Source organism: Chrysemys picta, chromosome 2 (assembly GCF_011386835.1).
Source record: "Chrysemys picta bellii isolate R12L10 chromosome 2, ASM1138683v2, whole genome shotgun sequence".
NCBI classification, from domain to species: Eukaryota; Metazoa; Chordata; order Testudines; family Emydidae; genus Chrysemys; species Chrysemys picta.
In genome coordinates this window covers 265012850-265033683 of record NC_088792.1, presented here as the reverse complement: position 1 = coordinate 265033683, position 20834 = coordinate 265012850, and the positions used below count along the sequence as shown (strand labels likewise).

Below are 20834 nucleotides of genomic sequence, written 5' to 3'. Positions count from 1 at the left end.
GTATCGAACACAAGACATTTGGATATCAAAGCAGGAACCTCTCTTGCCTAAGCTAAAAGAGCCATCTCTTAACTCAAAGCCAGTAGCAGATTCAAAGCTCTAGCTGGTGCAGGCACTAGAAGGAAACAGAGAGCCACACTGTATGTGTGGGCTACACAAGCAATGGTTGGGAAGAGAGCCTGTAATATGCCCTTGATCCAGAGTGGAAGCTGGGCTTGCACTTTGCTCTGTTGTCTCCTGAGACCGGTCGTGCAGCTTCACTCTGAGATGCCTGCCAGCAGCTGTTCCCAAGTAAAATAATCCAGGATTCAATTCAGAAGTTCAATTAAAGGAGATTTTTACTGGCAAATTTACAGAAGTAGTGGGTAAACCATGAAATAAAAAAATATGCTATAGACAAATGCTGTATAACACACCACTGTGTTAGAACGTAAGATACACAGGAGGATTTAGGAGATACCTGAAAAATCCCACATGGCAGGGAAGAATCTTTTTTTCAGCCTAAGGGATCTCTCTGTTCCCTTCGAATATGGTTTCCTGTCCCATGTTGGTATATTGTCAATAGAGCTCCATTTTCCTTATTTGCAATCAGATTGTGAAGGTGCACCATCCATGCAGAACTTTCTCTCCATTTCATGCATGGAGCATTTACAGGGTCAGGTTTGTCATTGGCAGATGAGAGAAAGGACTTGGTTGTAGGACTATAAATAGGATTCTTTATGTAGGCCTCACACAGACCCTGTATGCCCTTCTGGCTACTTGTATCTCCCAGACTAACTGTGCTGCCTAGTTTCACGACACAGGCTCTCCCTAAGTCCTTGCATGAACTAAGCTATCATGGAAGAAACTATTGACCATGATACAGAACTCATAGCAAACATCTTTTTCCTTCCCACCAGACCTCCTTCAGATCCAGCAAGACACACATCACATCACCTTCCAAAACCCATCCTCACAAGTGTATGCTCTGCTCACAGAGGAAGCATGACTTCCCTTATTCCTCCTTATCTAGTTTAAAAGCTTTGTGTCTGACTCACAGGTGCTGAGTACTTGCTACTCCAATGCAAATCAATGGGATCTGTGGGTGCTCAGAAATTCTAGAAATAAGGCCCTTAAGAAATGCCAAACAATACCTTTGAGACAGACCTTTTGTTGTCAGGTTTCAGATAGTTCCTCTGAGATCAGCCATGAAAAATTAACAGGGGATTTCTCCCTCTTCCAGTAGTAAAACAGCCCTTTGAATACAAACTACACAGATAAGAGATCTCAGGAAAATTGAGGCAGGATGGGCTGGTGTGAAGGGTGCTGGCTTAGGAGTTAAGGGATCTTGTTTCTATTCCCAGCTCTGTCGTTAACCTGGTGTAGGTCCTTAGGAAAGTCAAATCACCTCTCTGTACCGTGTTTCCTTTCCCATGCATTGTTGGTCTTGTCTATGGAGATTGTAAGTCTGTGAGACAAGGACCATCTCTCAGAGTGTGCTTGTACAGTATCTAGCACAAACCTCAAGCTGCCACATAATACAAATAATAATATTTAAAGATCATATTGGCTCACAAATTTAGTCCAACACCAGAACCGATCCAGTAAGAGTTATCTGTCACAGCCAGTGTTGACTTTCTGTCAGACTTCTGCTGTTTAAACTCAGCAGGTGACTAAAGGGTGACCTGGTGATTTCTGCTAAAATAATATCTTCCATAAATGTGTGTGATGGATCAATTCTAAAAGCTCTTACAGTAAGGAAAAGAAAAAGAAAAAGCTCAAACTTTTTTCTTTTTAATGGAACAAATTTTATGATTTCCAATATTGTATTTAATTGGTAAATGTAGTTTAATAGGATAAGAGGAGTTGTTAACTTTCATTTCTCTTTCAGCATGACACTCCAGTGTAATTCCCATTGGATGATCTATTTGCATATTCGGAGGTGAACAGCCTCCTTTGGGTTAGATTATACTTGTTCAATTCATTTCTAGGCATTTCCATGATGATGATCACCACAGTATCTGAGCCCCCTCCAGTTATGTCTACACTGCAAAGAAAATCCTATGGCGCCAAGTCTCAGAGCCTCCTAGGTCAATTTACTTGGTTTCATGGGGCTCAGACTGCAGGGATAAAAATAGCAGTGACAATGTTCCCACTGGGGCTGGAGCCCAGGCTCTGAAACCCAGCAAGTGTGCAGTAGGAGATGAAGTCCAGCTGGGAGACATGCCCATAGAGAAGAATGCAAGCAGGAGGCAACCAATTAACAATTCCCATGAGACGCTGCAGTAATATTTCAGACTCAAAATATTTCTGGTTTAGGGCATTCCATTTTTTGACAAAAATATCAAAAAGCAGATACTTTTTATGGAAAATTCTGTTTAGTCAAATACCTAGTTTTCCAGTGAAAAACAGTTTTGACAGAATTTTTTTGACCAGACCTACTTTTAAAAGCCCATTTGGGGGGAAATGGGAATTGGACTAAGTTTGAAAGATTCCATATGTGGGCTGCCATAAACCTTGGCACTACCATAGAAAACTAGTGGGTGTCAAAATGCTACCAAATCAGAATTCTTTCTTTACACTGGGTGACATTTACATCCACTTTGAACAGGTGTAAGGGACTATGCAAGGTGCAAGACAATGTGGGATCAGAACCTGGGTTGTTGGAAAGATTTGATGGGGATGCAGAAAGATGGGGAATGAAATGGGAGAAACTGAGATGTAAGAATGCCATGGAGGGCCAGATTCTAATCTTCATCCACAGTAATGGCACTGAAATCCAAGGCTTTACTTTGGATTTACACCAGTGTAAACTAAATAAGAGTCTGGCTGTCCCCTCTTGAGCATGCACTTTTTACTCAAAATCACTTTGCTTTTTATTTTTTCATCTCAAATTCCATCTATTTTTCTGATTGCACCAATCAGATTATGGATATTGGAGCAGATTTCATTAGGACAGGATTCATAGCTGTATTACAAAAACATAGTTCACATTGGTTTGTGAGTACTCATCGGCATCTATGTAAAACCTGTGTTAGGTTTCCATTCCAGAAGAATACTGCTTTACTTGCACCCTTGCTAGGATATTCGGTTGATTTCCAAATACCTCCCTGCCTGTGATACATTCTTGCTAGATGCTGCTCTTCTGACACAAAGTGGATAATAAACTTTCAAACAAAAATCAGGATTTTGCTAGAATCCACATATTTACTGAGTCAACTGCCCTTTAATATTTCTCTCCTTTCTTTTAGCATTAAATACTGACACAGAGGATCCTCTGGGTAATGAGAAGTAATGTAGTGTTGAATAACCCTTTACCCCTCAAGAATGGTGATGAGGCAGTTAGGCAACTGAGTGCCTCCAATTCCTTTTTGCTTACTGAGGTGGGAAAAGGGTGTTATTTTTCTTAGCTGAAAGAAAACATCAGCAGGCATTAGCGCACTGAACAGCTGCTTTTGTTGAAACTGAACAATTCTTGCCTGCTAGAACACTTCAGTAGGCAATTCTGAGCATTCTCTTAGCCTCCTAAGGTTTTAAATAATTTACATACAAATTAAATGTATAGTCTTTGTTTGAAGTGGGCCAATAAGTGATGGCTGGAAAGGCATATCACCCATCCTAAAGTCACATTATTATTACTCTGATATTGCCTCACGGCCAGCTGAGCTCCCTATTGTGCTGAGCATTGTACAGACAGATGGGGAGACAGTCTCTTCCCTAAAGATCTCACAATCTAAATAGGCCCCGAAGTCAGGGGGAAGGGATATAGCTGAGAGGCAGGACTGATGGCTGGCAAATGTCAGTAGTGCCTTTGATGAAAATGTAGTGCCAAATGTCAGTAGTGCCTATGATAAAAAAAATGGGTGGGGGTTTGTTGAGAGGAAATTAGCTAGATGGAAAGACAAAGGGAGGGGACTGGGGAAAGGGGCAACAACACAGGGGAGAGGAGAGAGGAAAGGAAGGGGAGAGCATGGCAGAGTGAGACTGAGGTGAAGAGAATGTGAGGAAGAGAGTGGGTGGGGCTTGAGGCAAACAGCCAATTAGCACAGGGGAGAGAGAATATACAGGGTCAAAACTACAGGACATAGCCTGATGACGTCAGTGAAAATGGTATCCCAGACATAAACATTGCTTAATATTTAGGCTGCCACTTGCTTTCATTGGGGAAAAGGGCCTATGATTTGGTCTGTTCTCAGAGATTAGGAATATAGAAACCGCCACACTGGATCAGACTAATGTTCCACCTAGTCCAGTCTCATGTCTACACAGCACACCTTGCAGTGCTGTGGTCACTCTTTATCGCCAGGAGAGAACTCTCCCGGTGACCAAACAAAATCACCCCAAACGGGAGGTGGTAGCTTTATTGCCGGGAGCGCGGCGGCTCCCAGTGATAAAGCGCTATCTACACTGGTGCTTTTCAGTGCTAAAACTTTTGTTGCTCACCAGTGTGTTTGTTACACCCCTGAGCAACAAAATTTTTAGCGCGGAAAGTGCCAGTGTAGACATAGTTGCCCAGCACCAGATGCTTCAGAGGAAGATCAAGAAACTCCCCTCCCTCCCCGTAATGGACAGGTATGGACTAATCTGCACATTAAGTTTCTTCCTGGCCTTAGTCATTAATGTAGCTTCATGCTTGAAGCTTGACAGTTTATATCCCTGAAAAATATTTTTTACATTGTTTAAATGTAATTCCATCAAAATACCAGTACCTGGTTCTTTTTGTCACTGGGGCATGAGGAAGAGTCTAGCTTTGGATGTGCGAATATTTATGGTCATAATGCAAACTCCTTTGATCCCCCCTTGCCTCCTTAACCTCAAGCCCTGCAGAGAGGGTTAAATTTCAAACCCGAAGTTGCTATAATAAGTGAAAGCGAGCCACCCAAAACAGTCTCTGTATAATATATGAGCTGTAAAATGAGAAAGATGAGTGTAATGATGTATATAAACTTCAGTGTTACAAACTGAACTTCACAGAAAGTTAGCTAGGTTAAGAATCGGGCCACTGTGATGTTAAAAACCATTCTGTTTCACAAAACACCCAGGAATGGAGACATTGAATATGGGCTGCCTGAAGCCACTGTCCAAAATTAAAGCGGTGAAAGAACATTCTGGAGGTGACCAGAGGAATGCAAAGTTAATATAAGCAGAGAGAGCTAGAAATTGGTCCTGGAGTTCCCTCCACCGGTCTCTTTATAGTGGAGTAGTGTTTCTGTAGAGGATCTTACCCCAAACGAATCAAAAAACATTCTGGAGACAACTATGTAATAAGTCAGTATCCTGGAAATATCAGAATGAAAAAGGGCATGGATAAACCACACCTTACTGTTTCACACCGGTGCATGAACAATGTGAAACTGTCAACTGTATCACCACTTACAATATTCATAGGAACAGATTAGTTTACATCTGAATGAAAATGGGATCTCATCCTTCAAACCTTACTCAAAACTCCCATTGGTTTTTATCTGCTTCTGCAAATGAATGTTGGGGAAATTCCACAAAACTGAGTTGCTATCAACTTCCTGTTTTAGCTTTTGCTGCAAATGTGTGGTCAGTTCTTCTGGCTGGAAATAAATGCTCTACTGTAGATAGAAATTAATCTAATCTGGCCTCAGCTCTTCCACTTCACACCTGTCCTGCCTACTACTATCCAGTACTGCATATCTGACTGACTGTCTCTTTAGGAGGCTATCCTGGATAGTCTATTGCAGAGGTTTTCAGCCTGTGCTCTGTGAACCTGTGGGGTCTGCAGACTATGTCTAAGATTTCCAAAGGGGTCTGCACTTCCATTCAAAATTTTTTAGGGGTCTGCAAATGAATTTTTTTTGAAAATCACTGATGCATTGCCAGCTCAAAATGAATATGGCTGACACCCAGCTTCTTATTTTCCCTCTCAAATCTTCGTTGCCACCACGTTTCTCCACTTCTCTTTTCACTGCTATTATCCTTCCTATCATCGATGCTCATAATCTTGAGTCAGCTTGAACTCTTTCCTCCTCTTCCCACATATCCTGGTGGACACAAAATCTTATTGCTTCGTCCTTCAAAACATAGTGACAATCTCTTCCATCTTTGGGGTCCTACTTGCTAACACACTTGCTCATACCCTAGTCATGCCATTCTTTAGTTGATGTAACCTCCTCTTCTTTAGCCTCTCTAATTCTCACATTCCTTCCTTACAGAATATTGTTACCAAAATAATCTTCCTTGGCGGACCACACCACTTGCCTGTTCGAACCCCACCACTAACTCCCCTTTGGCCTTAAGTTTTTTGTCCTCACTTCTATGGGCCTACTAATCTCCACCTTGGCCTAGATCTCCAAACTTGTTCTTGCTACATCCTAACTTCCCATCCTGTTTGTTTCTTTTTCCCACTCCAATTGCCAAGATCTTTTCTGTAGTGCCCCTGGTCCCAATTCCTAATGGGTCAGGCCCACATCCTCACCTCATTCAAATCACTTTTAAAGACACTTCTCCTACCATGCCCACAAACACTAATCCACACCAATTAATTGCCCTCTCAATCCAGAGTTCAAGATGGAGGGGTTCCTTTTAAACAATATAACATATAACCGGCTCAAGCTCCCACCCAGTAACCTGGAAAAATTACACACCGCCCCTGGGTGCCTCTGAGAGGCAATACTTCCCCACTTGCAATCACAGAGTGTGAGTGTAGAAAAGAAACTTTTAATAAAAGGAGAGAAGTAACTCGGCATTAATTTGGGAAAACACTGCAAACAGGGTTCATAAACATAAACCATGAGCAAAAGACCTATCCCCAAGTAAGTTGGGCAGTGTCCTTTTCCCCACAGGTTCTTAAGTCCAGCAACCCAAAAGTCCCTTTAGCATGCCCGTCCCTTCTCAGCACCCCACTCACAGTTTCTGTCCTCGGTCAATGCAGACCCAGAGATCAAAGGTGAATCTGCAGAGTTCACCTCCCACCCTTGGTGGAGGTAAGGAGGCACCTTACTCACTGCACCTTTCCGCCAGCTGCCCTGCTGGTCGCTCGGTCTGCTCACCGCCTCACCAGCCACTTGTTTGTCAGCTGACTGTCAGTCACCTTCTGCTACCACCTGCCTCTCTCTGCTGTGACCTCTGCACATCAGTCTCTTAGTGATTTTTTCAGTTCTTTATAGACTGGGCAGAAACACTGCCCCATCTCAAGTGATTTCAGCTCTCAGTGATTTTCAGCTCTGGGCAGAAATACAGTCCCACCACAACTGATTTTTAGCTCTATTTGACCATTTAAAATGACAAAGAGGCTTCTAATGAAGCCTATTTAGCTCTATTCTTTGAACAGGGGGGAGGAACAGGTCAAACCAGACTGGATATTCCTTGGGAGAGTCCACACACCTCCTGGCAGGGACATCTGTCCCCACCCATCTTACTTTCACAGGGCTCTGGCATTTGAGCCCCTGGCTTAACAAGGTCCTTTCAGCTGAAAGTGACCCCCCTCACTTGGGACAGGTTAAGCACAGTCCTGCTTCCCTGTATTCCTACAATAATTACAACATTTTGGTAACAGCATTTCACTACTTCTGCATTCAGTACTAAGGTGATTTGTACCCAACACCAGCCAAAATTGATTACTTTGACACCGCTCTAGATGCTGAATATCTAAGCAGAGCAGGAGCAAACTGTATTTACATAAACACACACAAAGTCTCTCCCCCTCCCAGCTAGCTGTCAGGGGAGCACTCATTCAGACCCTGCTTACACATATGTAACCATTTGTTTCCAATACCCGTACTCACTATCTCCAGGCTTCCATAATTAACTTACTCTTGATTTCACTATAAATATCTCAGTTCCGTGATATTAAACAAGACGCTGATCTTGAGCTGAATCATACAAGCCGGTGTGTGCTATTCCTTTGGGAACAACGGACTTGGTAATTTGGTGTGTAGCCAGTGACACGGGCTGGATATCACAGAGAAATGCTTCAAAGGGATTCTGGAACTGGATGCAGCTATTACCTTGCAAGGCAAAGTAAAGGATGGGATTGCCCAGAGGAGAGTGCTTGAGTGGCAATCAGGCTGGTAAAGAGCTGACACCCAACCAAGCACAACCAAGATTCCCTCTTGCTGGTGGCAAGGCGAATCACAGTGCTGGGTACCCTGCAAACAGTCACAGCTGGGGACAACTGAAGAAAGGAGGTGTGCCTGGTGGAAGACTGGGCAAAAGACTGTAAAGCAGCCAGACCTCAGCAAGGAAGAAGCTGTGCCCCCCCAGCGAGAGACTGAGAGGCAAGAGACATTTTAAATTATTGTATGCTCATAAAGTAGCCCCCAAAAGGGGTGCTATTAAATAACTCAAGCATTGGTCATGTATTGCGGAGTCAGCAGAGAATGGAAACTGAGGACAGGTGCTGCAGAACTACCCGAGACCAGTAGGGCGTGCTGCATATCCACAGTTGGGTTGAACACTGAAGCTATATTTTATGTGCCCTAACATAACTTTAAACTGAGATTCGATGTCTTTCTAAAATTCATGATAACTCAGTCAGGAGTCATGGGTTTGCTGTAGAAATCACTGGGTGAAATAATACGGCATGTGTTATGCAGGAGGTCAGACTAGGTGATTCTAATAGTCCCTTCTGGCCTTAATCTGTGAAACAATGGATGTTCTTCTTATCTGTATAAACAACCAATCTATTTTTTTCATGACCTCAATGATACCTTGTGGCAATGAGTTCCACAGGTCAGTTATGCATGGTGGCTCAAACCCTGCCCCTTGATTATTACTCACTATTTCCATACAACTGCTATGGAGGATACTCTCCTAATCCCACAGAAAAATACTTTAGTTGCTGTTGGATAACTGACATATAGAAAAATCCACCAAATATATACAAAATGAGTCATCTTGTGGTTCCTATTACAGAATATGCTATATCTGTTACTTTTCTTTGAATGCAACATGCAGGATATCCATTATGCACTGATCTTCCCTTTTATCAGTATTCTTTATGATCACTTGCTGTTTCTCCTTTATCCTGAGCAGTGGTGCTGAGTTTTGCTATGACATTAGTCAGATTTCAACTAGTCATTTAGGGGTAATTAGTCTGTGGATAATTTGAAGGCTGATTAATTTTTTTGTTACCCGTGATTACAAAGAGATACTCTTAAATATTACTTTAACTCCAACCAGTTGTCTCTCGTCGAGAAAAATTTAGATACATGTTCTTGTAATTGAATGTAACCATTGACTCACATATAATCCAGTTGACAAATGGCCCTAATGCTCCATCTCTTCGTGGTAAATGGCACCAATGAACAATGGTGAAAGTGCACACTGCACTCTGTAACAAACCTTGTCAGTTCAATTACTTATGGTTGGTTGCCTAGCTGAGTATGTGCAACCAGCACACAGTGCCCTTTGACTTGTTAAATATGTAATAATAGGTCAACGAGATGCACTGGCTGCTTCAATCCTTTGGATCTTGACAAAAGACACAGTCGGGCTTCTGATTTGCTTGTGGTTCAATCTGAATGGTGACTGAGTGGAAGGTGTAAGTGTCAAAGAGAACTTGAGTAACTTCTTTCAGGATCTGGTGATTGTCCACTGTGTCTTCTGTAGATGGTGAACAAAAATTATCACATTGCAGAAATGTAATACTTCTAAGAAACATGAGTGACTGCTGAAACTATCTGCAAACATTTGGGGTGATTTACTTCTGTTTCCAAGTTACAGTTTAATAACTATATTGCAACTATCTGTTCAGTCTTGCTCAGCAAGCTTGTACCCTATGTTGTTGTAGCTGATCAAAAATTTCCAATTTTTTTAACAACAATGTTCTACAAAAATATTGGGGGGAAGTTATTGTTGCTTTTATTTGTTTTTTAACAAAAATTACTCCATGTGTTTTAATAAGCACCAGATACAGACAAACAGTTGTATCCCAATCAGGAGAAATTGACTTTACTAGGCTTCAGATGAATTATTATTTTTCTGTTTACAGATATTTACTGACCTGTGACAACAACGTGAGCGGATAGAATAATTTGATTCATTGTTAGAGACCAGAGATTAAGGTTGTGGATAGACTCCACTTTGTTGACTGCTAGAATTCTCTCTCTCACTGCATCATAATTAAATCCCTTGGGTGTTCCTGTAGAGGAGGAAATATGCCTTTTGATTAAATAAGAACTATATTCAATTAAAGAACACACAGAGAGACCCCTGAATCTTTACTGAATTAGGTTTGGGTTTTCTTATAAAAACAACATGTGCCATAGTGTACAGCTCTATTTTTCTGTTTACTGTGAAGTTAAATTCTGTCCCCAGTTACACAGTAATTCACTAGGGTGTAACTCAATGGAGCAATTAAATGCAAATAGATTTTAGAGTTAGGCTTATGAAAGTCTGCTTTTATTTATGGGAGTAGGCTGTTTATTAATATTCCATTAATCTGCTTTGACATCTTCAGGGGTATTTATACCATAGTATCTGAGCACCTCACAAGCATTGGTGGCTTTTTATCTTCAATAACCCTGTGAGGTAGGGAAGTATTATCCCCATTTTACAGATAAGAAGATACAGAACAGATTAAGTGACATGCCCAAGGTCACACAGGAAATCTGAGATTAGATTGAACCCAAATTTCCTAAATCCCACTCAAGTACCCTCTTCACTAGACCACTCTTCTTGTCTAACATGAAAGTCAAAGCTTTTTGATTTCAGGGCTCTGAATAGGGTTTATATGATTCTCCACTTGATCCTCTATCTCTGTTGCATCTAACCTGCTCTGTAAACTGCAAAGAATTATTTTAGGTACTATGTCATAAGACTATGTCAGACCAATGGTTCATCTAGCCCAGTATCCTGTCATCTGACACTGGCCAGTGCCAGATGCTTCAGAGGGAATGAACAGACCAGCTCAATTATCTAGTGATCCATCCCCTGTCCTCCAGTCCTCATTTCTGGCAGTCAGAGGTTTAGGGACACCCAGAACATGGGGTTGCGTCTCTGACCATCTTGGCTAATAGCTATTGATGGACGTTATCGAACTGAATTTATCTAATTGTTTTTGGAACCCAGTTATACTTTTGGGCTTCACAACATCCTCCAGCAATGAGTTCCACAGGTTGATTGTATGTTGTATGAACAGATACTTCCTTATATTTGTTTTAAACCTGCTGTTTATTAATTTCATTGCGAACTATCCAGGATGACTCCAAGACCTTTCTTGAGTGGTAACAGCTGTGGCCTAGTATTGGGCCAAGGGGTACTGGGGGTTGCAGAGGGCAGCCCATGGGTAGGCCAAGGCAGCAGGTCCAAACCCAACCTTGCCTGTGATGAGTGCCCTATACTGCAGTCTGCCCCAGGGAGTGGGGGCTAGTTGGTGACTGGCAGTGGCCTTATTCTGAGGCGAGGTAGGGATAGTGGGTGGGGGTTCCCCAGGGAGGGGAGACCCTAAGACTGTGGGGTTACTGCCAGGGGGCAGCACCCCAGGTAAAAGGGCACTGGGGTCCAGGGAGGGACATGGGGGCCAGAATGCACAAGGCGGATCACCAGCCTGCAGAGGGCGCTCCGGAGGCTGGACAGAGCTAATTCCCGGAGAAACCAGCAGGAAGCGCCGCAGGGGTGAGTCCGCCTCTCTACAAGTAGTCTATCTGTTCTTTCTGAGTGTTTGATTTCTGTTGTTGTTGTTGTTTTCAACTTTCCACACAGAAATCTCTTTCTTATAAGGGCTCAAAAAGGGAGTGATAGGTGGACTAGCCTATTCGCTCATTATTTTGTCCACCAATTAGCACTAATATCTGATATACCAAATTTTGGCTCATTAACTTCCAGCTCCACCTCTCTTGTTTTTAACAAGTATAATTTCAACACAGTCCTTGAATCATAACAATTTAGTCTTTTTGTTTAGACTAATCCAATTATTCTGTCTCCCTTTCATTCCTTTCCCCCATCAACACTTGTTGTTATAGTTTATTTTAACACTTTGGAACATTTACATAAGTTTTACTGTTGAGCTCACAATTCAGGCAAATTTGTAGGCTCCATTGTCAAAAAAGAGCCCATCATTTTGTATGTAAAGTTGGGATTATTTTTCCAATGTGCATTACTTTGCACTTGACACTGAATTTCATCTGTCATTTTGTTGCCCAGTCACCCTGTGAGATCCTTTTGTAACTCTTCACTATTGGATTTGGACTTAACTCTCAAGTAATTTTTTTACTGCTTTCCATTGAGAAAACTGACGATTTATTCCTACTCTGTTTCCTATCTTTTGAACAGTTACTGGTCCATGACAGGACCTTCCCTCTTTTCCCAGGGCTGCCTGCTTTACTTAAGAGTCTTTGGTGAGGAACATTGTCAAAGGCTTTCTGAAAGTCAAGTACACTATATCAATTATACCACCCTTGTCCACAGGCTTGCTGACACCCTTTATAAAAGCTGTGTCATCATGTATAATAATGATATGGCCAATTCAACTCAGTTGTGCCTTTCTTACAATAGCTCTAATGCCAGTTATTTGTGGTTACACAAGAACCTCAGTGTCTCGTGTTTTGTTCTGTCAGTTTATCACAAGAATACTACACTGTAGGGAGCACAGACTCAGCACAGTATGGTGCTGAGAGGAAAGGTCTTCATGAGAGCTAATCACAAACTCTCTGAAGGAATTGTTTCCTGTGGGGAGAATGCAGATTTGTTGGAATAGTAACGTTCCACAGAGACTGTTCAATTTCAATGAAGGTCCAATGGAATGCAGGCAGTGGTCTGATGGAACCCTATCTGCCAGCTGGCCAACCCAGTTCCTCAGCAGTCCACCTGGCAGGCTGATGGGAAACCAAGAACCCAGAAACCCTGGGAGCACCAGCTCAGGGGTGACAATCCCAGGGCTTCCTGGCTCCCCTTCAGCCCACCAGGCTGAGCAGACCCAAAGGAACTATTATCCTCAGGGGTTCACCTAAGATAGTCGAAGAGTAACTCAGAACAGTACGCAGCAAAGTATCATCGGTCTGAATGGTCTGGGGAAAAAGCAGTCCATCGGCTGGCACATCTGTATTGCGTTGATCAGGATGTGAGTAAGAACAATGGGCCAAATTTATTCCCAGTGGAACCCACTGACTTGAGTGGAATTAACCTCCAAAGAATTTAGCCCAAAGTTCTTAGCAGAAATACATGAGATGGAATGGGTTAAACAGAGGTTAAGACTTGCCTAATGTCACATACTGAGAGCGCAGCAGAGCCAGAAATGAAACCCAAAGTTCTAACTCCCAGGCCTTTCTGATAACCAACAGACCAGGCGTCCTCCACTTTCATTACCTAATGTAAGAGAGATGACCTGCCAGGTGCAGTATTCTGGCTGGACACATTTGACACTTTAGGCACCTAAATCCCCAAATCTGGCCCCACTCAGTTGCTACTGAAGCCTGTAGGCACCTAAACTCAGTTGGCACCCACGTTTTCGCAGTATCATTTCCTTAGGCGCCTATGTTTCTGCCTATGTGCATGTGCACTGCAGCCTCACTCTAGATATTTGGACGCCTAAGCCTTAGAGCGTTGCAGGAATCAGAGAAAGATAGGTGTTGCTCCACCTAACTCACCTGTGGGGCCCAATCTGGTATGTGTGCTCAGAGCTCGCCTGCCATATCACGCCTCTCGAGGTGAGCTCACACAAAATGGAGGAGGAGCTCCCCCTTCATAACATAACCTTTAGTACAGTGGTTGGGGTACTCACCTGGGATGTGGGAGATCCTTTGCCTGAGAGGGAGATGGGATTTGAACAGGGCTTTGCCATCTCTCAGGTGAGTGCACTAACTGCTGGGTTGTGGGATATTCTGATGTGGGCCTCCCTCACCCACTCCTGTAGAAGCTGTTCCACTGTGGGTTGATAATTTTAAAAAGCATTGGGGCAGGGGGACTGAATAATGGGTCTCCCATGCAGGGCCAGCTCCAGCGTTTTTGCCGCCCCAAGCGGCAGGGGGGGAAAAAAAGCCATGATCGGCGGCACTTCGGCGGCAGCTCTACCGCCGCCGATTCATTCTTCGGCGGCAATTTGGCGGCAGGTCCTTCCGTCCGAGAGAGACTGAGGGGCCCGCCACCGAATTTCAGCCGAAGAGCTGGATGTGCCGCCCCAAGCACCTGCTTGCTGTGCTGGTGCCTGGAGCTGGCCCTGCTCCCGTGCAAATGTCCTAACCATCTAGGGTGACCAGACAGCAAATGTGAAAAATTGGGGGTGGAGGCTATTAGGAGCCTATATAAGAAAAAGACCCAAAAATCGGGACTGTCCCTATAAAACCAGGCTACAGAATCAGTTTCTTGTCCATGCTCTCTGGCCCATTGATTCTTTCACTATTTATTCACCTTAACCCCTGGGCGGGAGGTCCTTTTCTTTCCCCTTGCAAAAAATGGCATGGGTGCCTAACCCCAAGAGAAGGTTTGCAGCTAAGTATCCCAGAGGGAGGCGCCTTCCTCCAGCCTGGATTTAGACACCAAATTCACTGAGAGTGGGGATTAAGACATACCCTTGCTTTGGCATCTCCCATTGGCTAGTTTAGGCAGGCACCTATCTCCTTCCATTCATTATATAGGGAGCCTAGGCACTGAATTCAGGCTTTGTGAAACCCACTGATTTTCTAGGAGCCTAAAATTTAGGCTTTGCAATTGCCATGCCTACATTTTTGTGACTCTCACTCTAGATTTCTGCCCCATGACAGGTGAACGCAGAGGCAACCTCTGGGAAAGTTTTATAATGACTATACTGATAAATTTCTTTACTGAAACAAAAACGTATACAAAAAGGAAGAGCCAATAAAGACACATGAAGCAATAGGCTATGCAGAGAGTCAGGTTGGTTAAACCACAGCAAGCCAAAAAGCTACGTAACAGTTCTTCATCCCTTTAAGGCCTATATCTTCTGTAGTTGAGGCAATAGCTGCGTCATATCGCTTAGCCCCCAGAAAGCAAAAACTTGTACACCTTTACCCCAATATAACGCTGTCCTCGGGAGCCAAAAAAGCTTACTGCATTATAGGTGAAACTGCGTTATATCGAATTTGCTTTGATCTGCCGGAGTGCGCAGCCCTCCCCTCCCTTCCCCCCCGGAGCGCTGCTTTACCGCATTATATCCGAATACGTGTTATATCGGGTCGCGTTATATCGGGCTAGAGGTGTATCTGTGATTGCTACTCTGACTTTCAGCCTTGGCAAATCAAACATCAGGCCCTCAGCTGACACATCTAGGCAGTCTCATTACCTTAATGAAAAGGTGCTCAGAACTGTCCATTTTACCTTGAACTCTAACCTGACTTTGAAAGCTGCTTGGGTTTGCTCTTTCAGATCAATGTAACCAAAACCTTAGCAGTGTTTTATACCTCTGCTGCTTGATAAAATGTCAAACCTGCAGCACAATTTTTATGATTTATTTTTGGCACAAGCTTGATTCATGATTGGAAATAATGGAAATATGAAATCCATGATTCATAATGGAAATACACAATGTACAAAACAAAGAATTCACAAATGCCATAGGGGTTATGGGAAGCAATGGCATGCATGTGAAAAACAGAGTTGTAGGAGTATCAGAGGGGTAGCCGTGTTAGTCTGAATCTGTAAAAAGCAACAGAGGGTCCTGTGGCACCTTTAAGACTAACAGAAGTATTGGGAGCATAAGCTTTCGTGGGTAAGAACCTCACTTCTTCAGATGGCATCTGAAGAAGTGAGGTTCTTACCCACGAAAGCTTATGCTCCCAATACTTCTGTTAGTCTTAAAGGTGCCACAGGACTCAGAGTTGTAGGAATTCATCATGGTTTCACTAACAAAACAGCAACACAGAGATTCTTGGAGAAGATTCAATGGAAATCTGGAATATACATAACTCTGTCATTATATTATCTAAAATAGTTCTAACTAGAATTATGATCAGCATATGCTTAGAATTATGAAAATACTGAAAATGACATCAGGGCACTGCTATGTTTTGACAAGCTACTGTTTGTTATTTAGCTTGCGGTGGGTATTATGCTGCTGTGTTAATAAAGGGCAAGGTCCAGCTATGATGGTATGCTTTAAGGAGGCACAGTGCAAGGGATTTTGGATCACAAAAGAACTAGAAGCACGCTAAGGGAGTTATGCAAGATCAGATGAAGTGTTAAAGCATTTCTGTGTTTCTGACTGCAGCTGCCGATGGTAGCCCACATCTGATTATATATGTTACCCTAAGAATTATACTAGCATCAAAATATTCTAGTCCTGAAAGCTAGAGGCCAAATTATGTTCTCCAACATGTTCACATAACTCCCACTGCAGAATTGTATGTAAATATCTGAGAAATTGAAGAGGGTCACATGAAGAACAGAATTTGGCAAATTATTTTCTAGGTATTTTCACAGACATGTTTTTTCCTTTGCTGGAGTATAATATACCATCTAGTATCCAACTGAAGTGCTCTAACTGTTTATTTTAAAATACTTTGAGTTCAATTAAGATTTTTCTTGTACAACATCTAATACACTAAGGGTCCTGACTTTTTTGAAAAAAATCGATGTCCATTTGCACTTCTAATTTGCGTGCAGTTGCCATGAATGCATGTACTGATTGGCTATTTGAGCACCCAGATGGCCAGTTAATGTGTAAATGGCTATTTTGAACATGTGTATACCCAATTTCTGCACACAACTGTAGTAACTTCCTGCAAGATTATAATTTAGAGATTGATTTTCAAAGAGTCAGGCATACAATTTCAACAATTAACATTTTTGAGATTTCTACACAATGTACATGTAGAACGAATGTATTTCTTCCATGAAGAGTGGTGAAGATTTTCTTAAATAATAAATGCCTATAGTTAGTCTCCTAAATTCATATTTAGGCACCTGGCTGAAATCAATGGGAGACATTCTCTGTCCAACACTTCTGAAGATCAGGGCAGGTACTTAGGGGACAAAACACAGATTTAAGAGCCTAACTTGAGGCACCCATTTTTAACCCCCTGGCCAGTGTTGGTAAGTATTCTATAGAGAGACAGAGAGAACAGAATAATATTGATTCCAGAAACAGCTACTGTACATACAGAAGTTCTTACCTTCCATCAATACAAGTAAAATGTCCCTTAAAATGGTGATGGTTGTTGCCAGCACAAAGATAGAGAACACAAATGTGCAGACTGGGTCAGCTATTTTGTATTCTGGCTAAAAAAATATAAGCACATCACTTGATTAAATCCATCACTTTCCGTTTCTGGCTGACATTTTTAACGAGCTAATCAAAAACCAATATAATCCATTTATCTAACACAGTAACCATTGCTGATATTCTTGACCAGTACAGTCCCAGTACAGCCAGGTTAACAGACAATTTTCTGATTGCATTATTCTTTAAGACTTCAAGCCACTAAAGATAAAGGAGAGAGACACATAACAATAGATTCCGTATGGCTTAAACCCCGAGGAAAAAATTGTTGTGCTCTCAACAGCCATTTTATTCCCAGAAATGAGCATAACTGTCCATGACTAAATTACAATATATATCATTAAGACAGAGAAAATATGTACATAGCATCTAATGATGGTGTTATGAAAATAACTGCATCATTAATTGCTATGAAGGTGAGTAAACCCAGTAAAACTGACCTTAAAGAATATTATAAGTGCACTAATTAGCACACTAATGCTCTGAAATAGATCTCCAATGGCATGTACAAAAGCTGCCCTCACACTGGCATTGGCCAAAGCTGGCTTCTGTTGAAGAGCTGATATATGTTCAGTGGCTTGTCCTCTGTGACTATGTCCAGGCCCTGTCTGGTGCAGAGTTAGACTTAATCTGAAAGAGATACAATGCTGCAAATATCAGTGAGATCATACTGTCTAAGAGAACAACAACAAACACCTCAGTATCGCACTCCTTAAAGCAAAAGGTAAGCAATAGCAAGCATATGTGTAAATATATGTAGATATTGTCCACTCCAGGAAATCTCAAAATGATTAAGTATTTTATATACAAAAAAGACAACTTACATGACATTGGCCACCACTGCACAACCAGAAGTAATGAGCATCACTGTAGCTTCAATCTCGTAATTTGGTTGCAGCAGTCTCATGCTCGCTAAATATGTCAACACGCCAGTCACCACCCAAATGATTAGCAGCGACATCAAAGCACCCAGAATTTCTAGGGGTTAAAACAATTGAATTTTAGGGGCATTTTAAATAAAATGCAAGGAATTGGCTAATGGATTAGCACTAACACTTCCCCATTAGAAAGCCGTTCTTATGTGTTTGCAGATCCTAATATTCAAATCATGTTGGGATCAAATAAATCTGGTTTCCCCAGGGTTGACGTTTGTTGCAGACTCATGGGCATGGTTTGGGAATGATGGATTCATACATGTTCCCATGGGCTGGCAGAGTGTCTGCTGGTTCACGAAACAGGAAGGTGACATGCACCTTGGGATTTGTGCCCAATTGTGCCTCAGAAAACACCATGTGAAACTGAAATGCACTGTAGAATTGAAGCCTCAAGATGTCTGCAGATATCCAAATGGAGCACACAATTGCACAAATGTTTAGTAGACTGTACATGAATGCAAGTCCTGTTTCTGTACAATGGTGAGTGCCTAGGCAGGACGAGACAGTGGGGAAGGAAGAGGGATGGGATAGGGCAGGGGGAAGAGATGGGGATGACTAAGTGCCAGCTCCTTACTTCTGGGTGTCCATGCCAGAGGTGTCCAGAGAAATGGGGGGGCATGCGTCCCCCCCCCCCCCGCACTAGCTACAGCTACGTGTCGCCTCTGGGGAGGATAAGCATGCTCCAGGCTGCAGCATGCCCAGAACTGCCTGCAGCAGACCGCCTGCCAGCCTGTTCATTGGCTTTTGCTCTGTGACCATGTCCAGACCCCTGCTGGCCATGTCCAGACCTGGCGTTCTCAGCCAAAACAGGAGGCTGCCCTGTAAGGCCCATCTCTGGGGGGAGAACTGGTGTGGGGGGCAAATTTGCCCTGTGGGTAGCTTCCCAGCTATGGTTCCCCATGGCTCAATGGTTGGGATACAGGTTGGTTATATATTGCATGGATGCAGCTCACATAACACTTAGAGCTGCATATACCCACAATGGTAAATAGGTTGAGAACCACTGGTCTAATAACTTTGGCTGTAACGTTCTCCAGTATTATATTCTTTTCTTCTTTGAGGTTCCATGACTTGCTGTTTTCCAGTTTCTGATGTAACCTGGGAGCTTTGAGAACATTAATAGATTAGCCTCACAAACCCACAGACCTGTGCCTGATCTCAGAATACTTTCCCGAGTACGTGCTATGATGAATTGCCTTTTCTATTTCACATGGTCATATGACAGTACATTTGGTACCTGCTCTGTGCCATCCAAAAGTTAACCTTTTAGTGGAAGGTTTAGTTGATAACCACAGTGAGCAAAGGCTAATCAGGAAACTTGTCAAGTCAACCAAGATGTGTGCTGCATCAGTTATCACAGCAAGACTTCCTGAAATTTGTCCACCTGTGTAAAACAAATACATGCATATAATAGGACATGTATCCAAGACCTTATTTGTTATAAAACTAAAGAAAACTTCATTTACAATGATAATGTATGGCATAACTTTAAACTCTTTACAGACTAGAAGATGTTTTTATCCCATTCACGCAGTCAAATATTCCTAGTCCTGAAAAAAGTTGCATCTTAGTTTTACTAAAGCATCCAGTGGCTGGTAAATCTTAAACATGTTGTAACTCATTAGAAATGTGGTTTAATTGCTATTTTAAAGTGGGAGAACAATTACAGTCTCAAACATTCTGAATTACAATCCCATTATGCCCCTAATCTCTCCTCACAAATCACTGACATTTTTGTCAACACAATATGACCCCAATCAAACTAAGCAACACTCATTACACAAAAATGGGTAAAGATGGCTTTGTTTGTTTCCTGACCCTGGGATGGGTGGTTCTCTGGCATAATTTAGAACAAGGGTGGGCAAACTTTTTGGCCCAAGGGCCACATCTGGGTGGGGAAATTGTATGCAGGACCATGAACGTAGGGCTGGGGCAGGGGCTGGGGTGCAGGAGGGAATGCGGGGTGTGGGAGGGGGTACGGTGTGCAGGAAGGCGCTCAGGGCAAGGGGTTGGGCCAGAGGAGGGGTGCGGAGTGCAGGAGGGAGCTCGGGGCAGGGGGTTGGGGTGCAGGAGGGGGTCCAGAGTGCAGTGGGGCTCAGGGCAGGGGTGCAGGGAGGGGTGCGGGGTGTGGCAGGGGTTGGAGGGCAGGGGGTAGGAGGGGTTGAGCGTGCGGGCTGCGGCCTGGTGCTACTTACCTGGAGCGGCTCTGGGGTGGCAGTGGTGCACAGTGAGGCTGAGGCAGTCTCCCTGCCTGCCCTGGCCCCGTGCCACTCCCGGAAGTGGCCAGCGCTACGTCCCTGCAGCCCCTGGAGGACAGGGGGGCACAGGGCTCTGTGTGCTGCCCTCACCTGCGGGTACCTCCCCCAAAGCTCCCATTGGCCGCGGTTCCCCGTTCCTGGGTGGCAATCCCGCGGGCCGGATCCAAAGCCCTGACAGGCTGTAGTTTGCCCACTCTTGATTTAGAGCAACCTAAATGGTCCCGTTATTGTGGGGAACTTTACTGGCTTATGCACTATCCCGGTGAAGTGAGCTAGCGAAAGGATCTGAGTCCTCGCTCCCATTTCCTTTACCAGAAGCCTGCCTGACCTCAAGGGCTCCCCTTCCACTCTCCTGTCTGGCAGAGTCCTCGTAACCCCAACAAGGCTGGGCCCAGGATTCCTAGGGGGCTCAACCCCCAACCTTGTCGTTGTCACTTAGGGCAGGGGCTAGGGTGACCCCACTCCGGGGTGCTCTCTGCACTGGATGCTTCCCTGACCCTAATCGTTAAATACAGTTCA

At 43.4% G+C, this 20834-nt stretch overlaps 1 protein-coding gene across 1 annotated transcript in view; it reads right to left on the bottom strand.

Moving 5' to 3' along the window:
• Positions 1–307: 307 nt before the first annotated feature.
• The window catches only part of SLC30A8 (solute carrier family 30 member 8), a 34133-nt gene continuing 13606 nt past the window's right edge, over positions 308–20834 (bottom strand). The window contains exons 3-8 of the mRNA XM_065586058.1: positions 19295–19441; positions 17947–18100; positions 17563–17752; positions 17016–17121; positions 9953–10090; positions 308–9552 (exon numbers count right to left, since the gene is read on the bottom strand). Of these exons, the coding sequence (XP_065442130.1) occupies positions 9407–9552; positions 9953–10090; positions 17016–17121; positions 17563–17752; positions 17947–18100; positions 19295–19441 (881 nt within the window). The 3' untranslated portion in view covers positions 308–9406. The remainder of the gene's footprint in view (positions 9553–9952; positions 10091–17015; positions 17122–17562; positions 17753–17946; positions 18101–19294; positions 19442–20834) is intronic.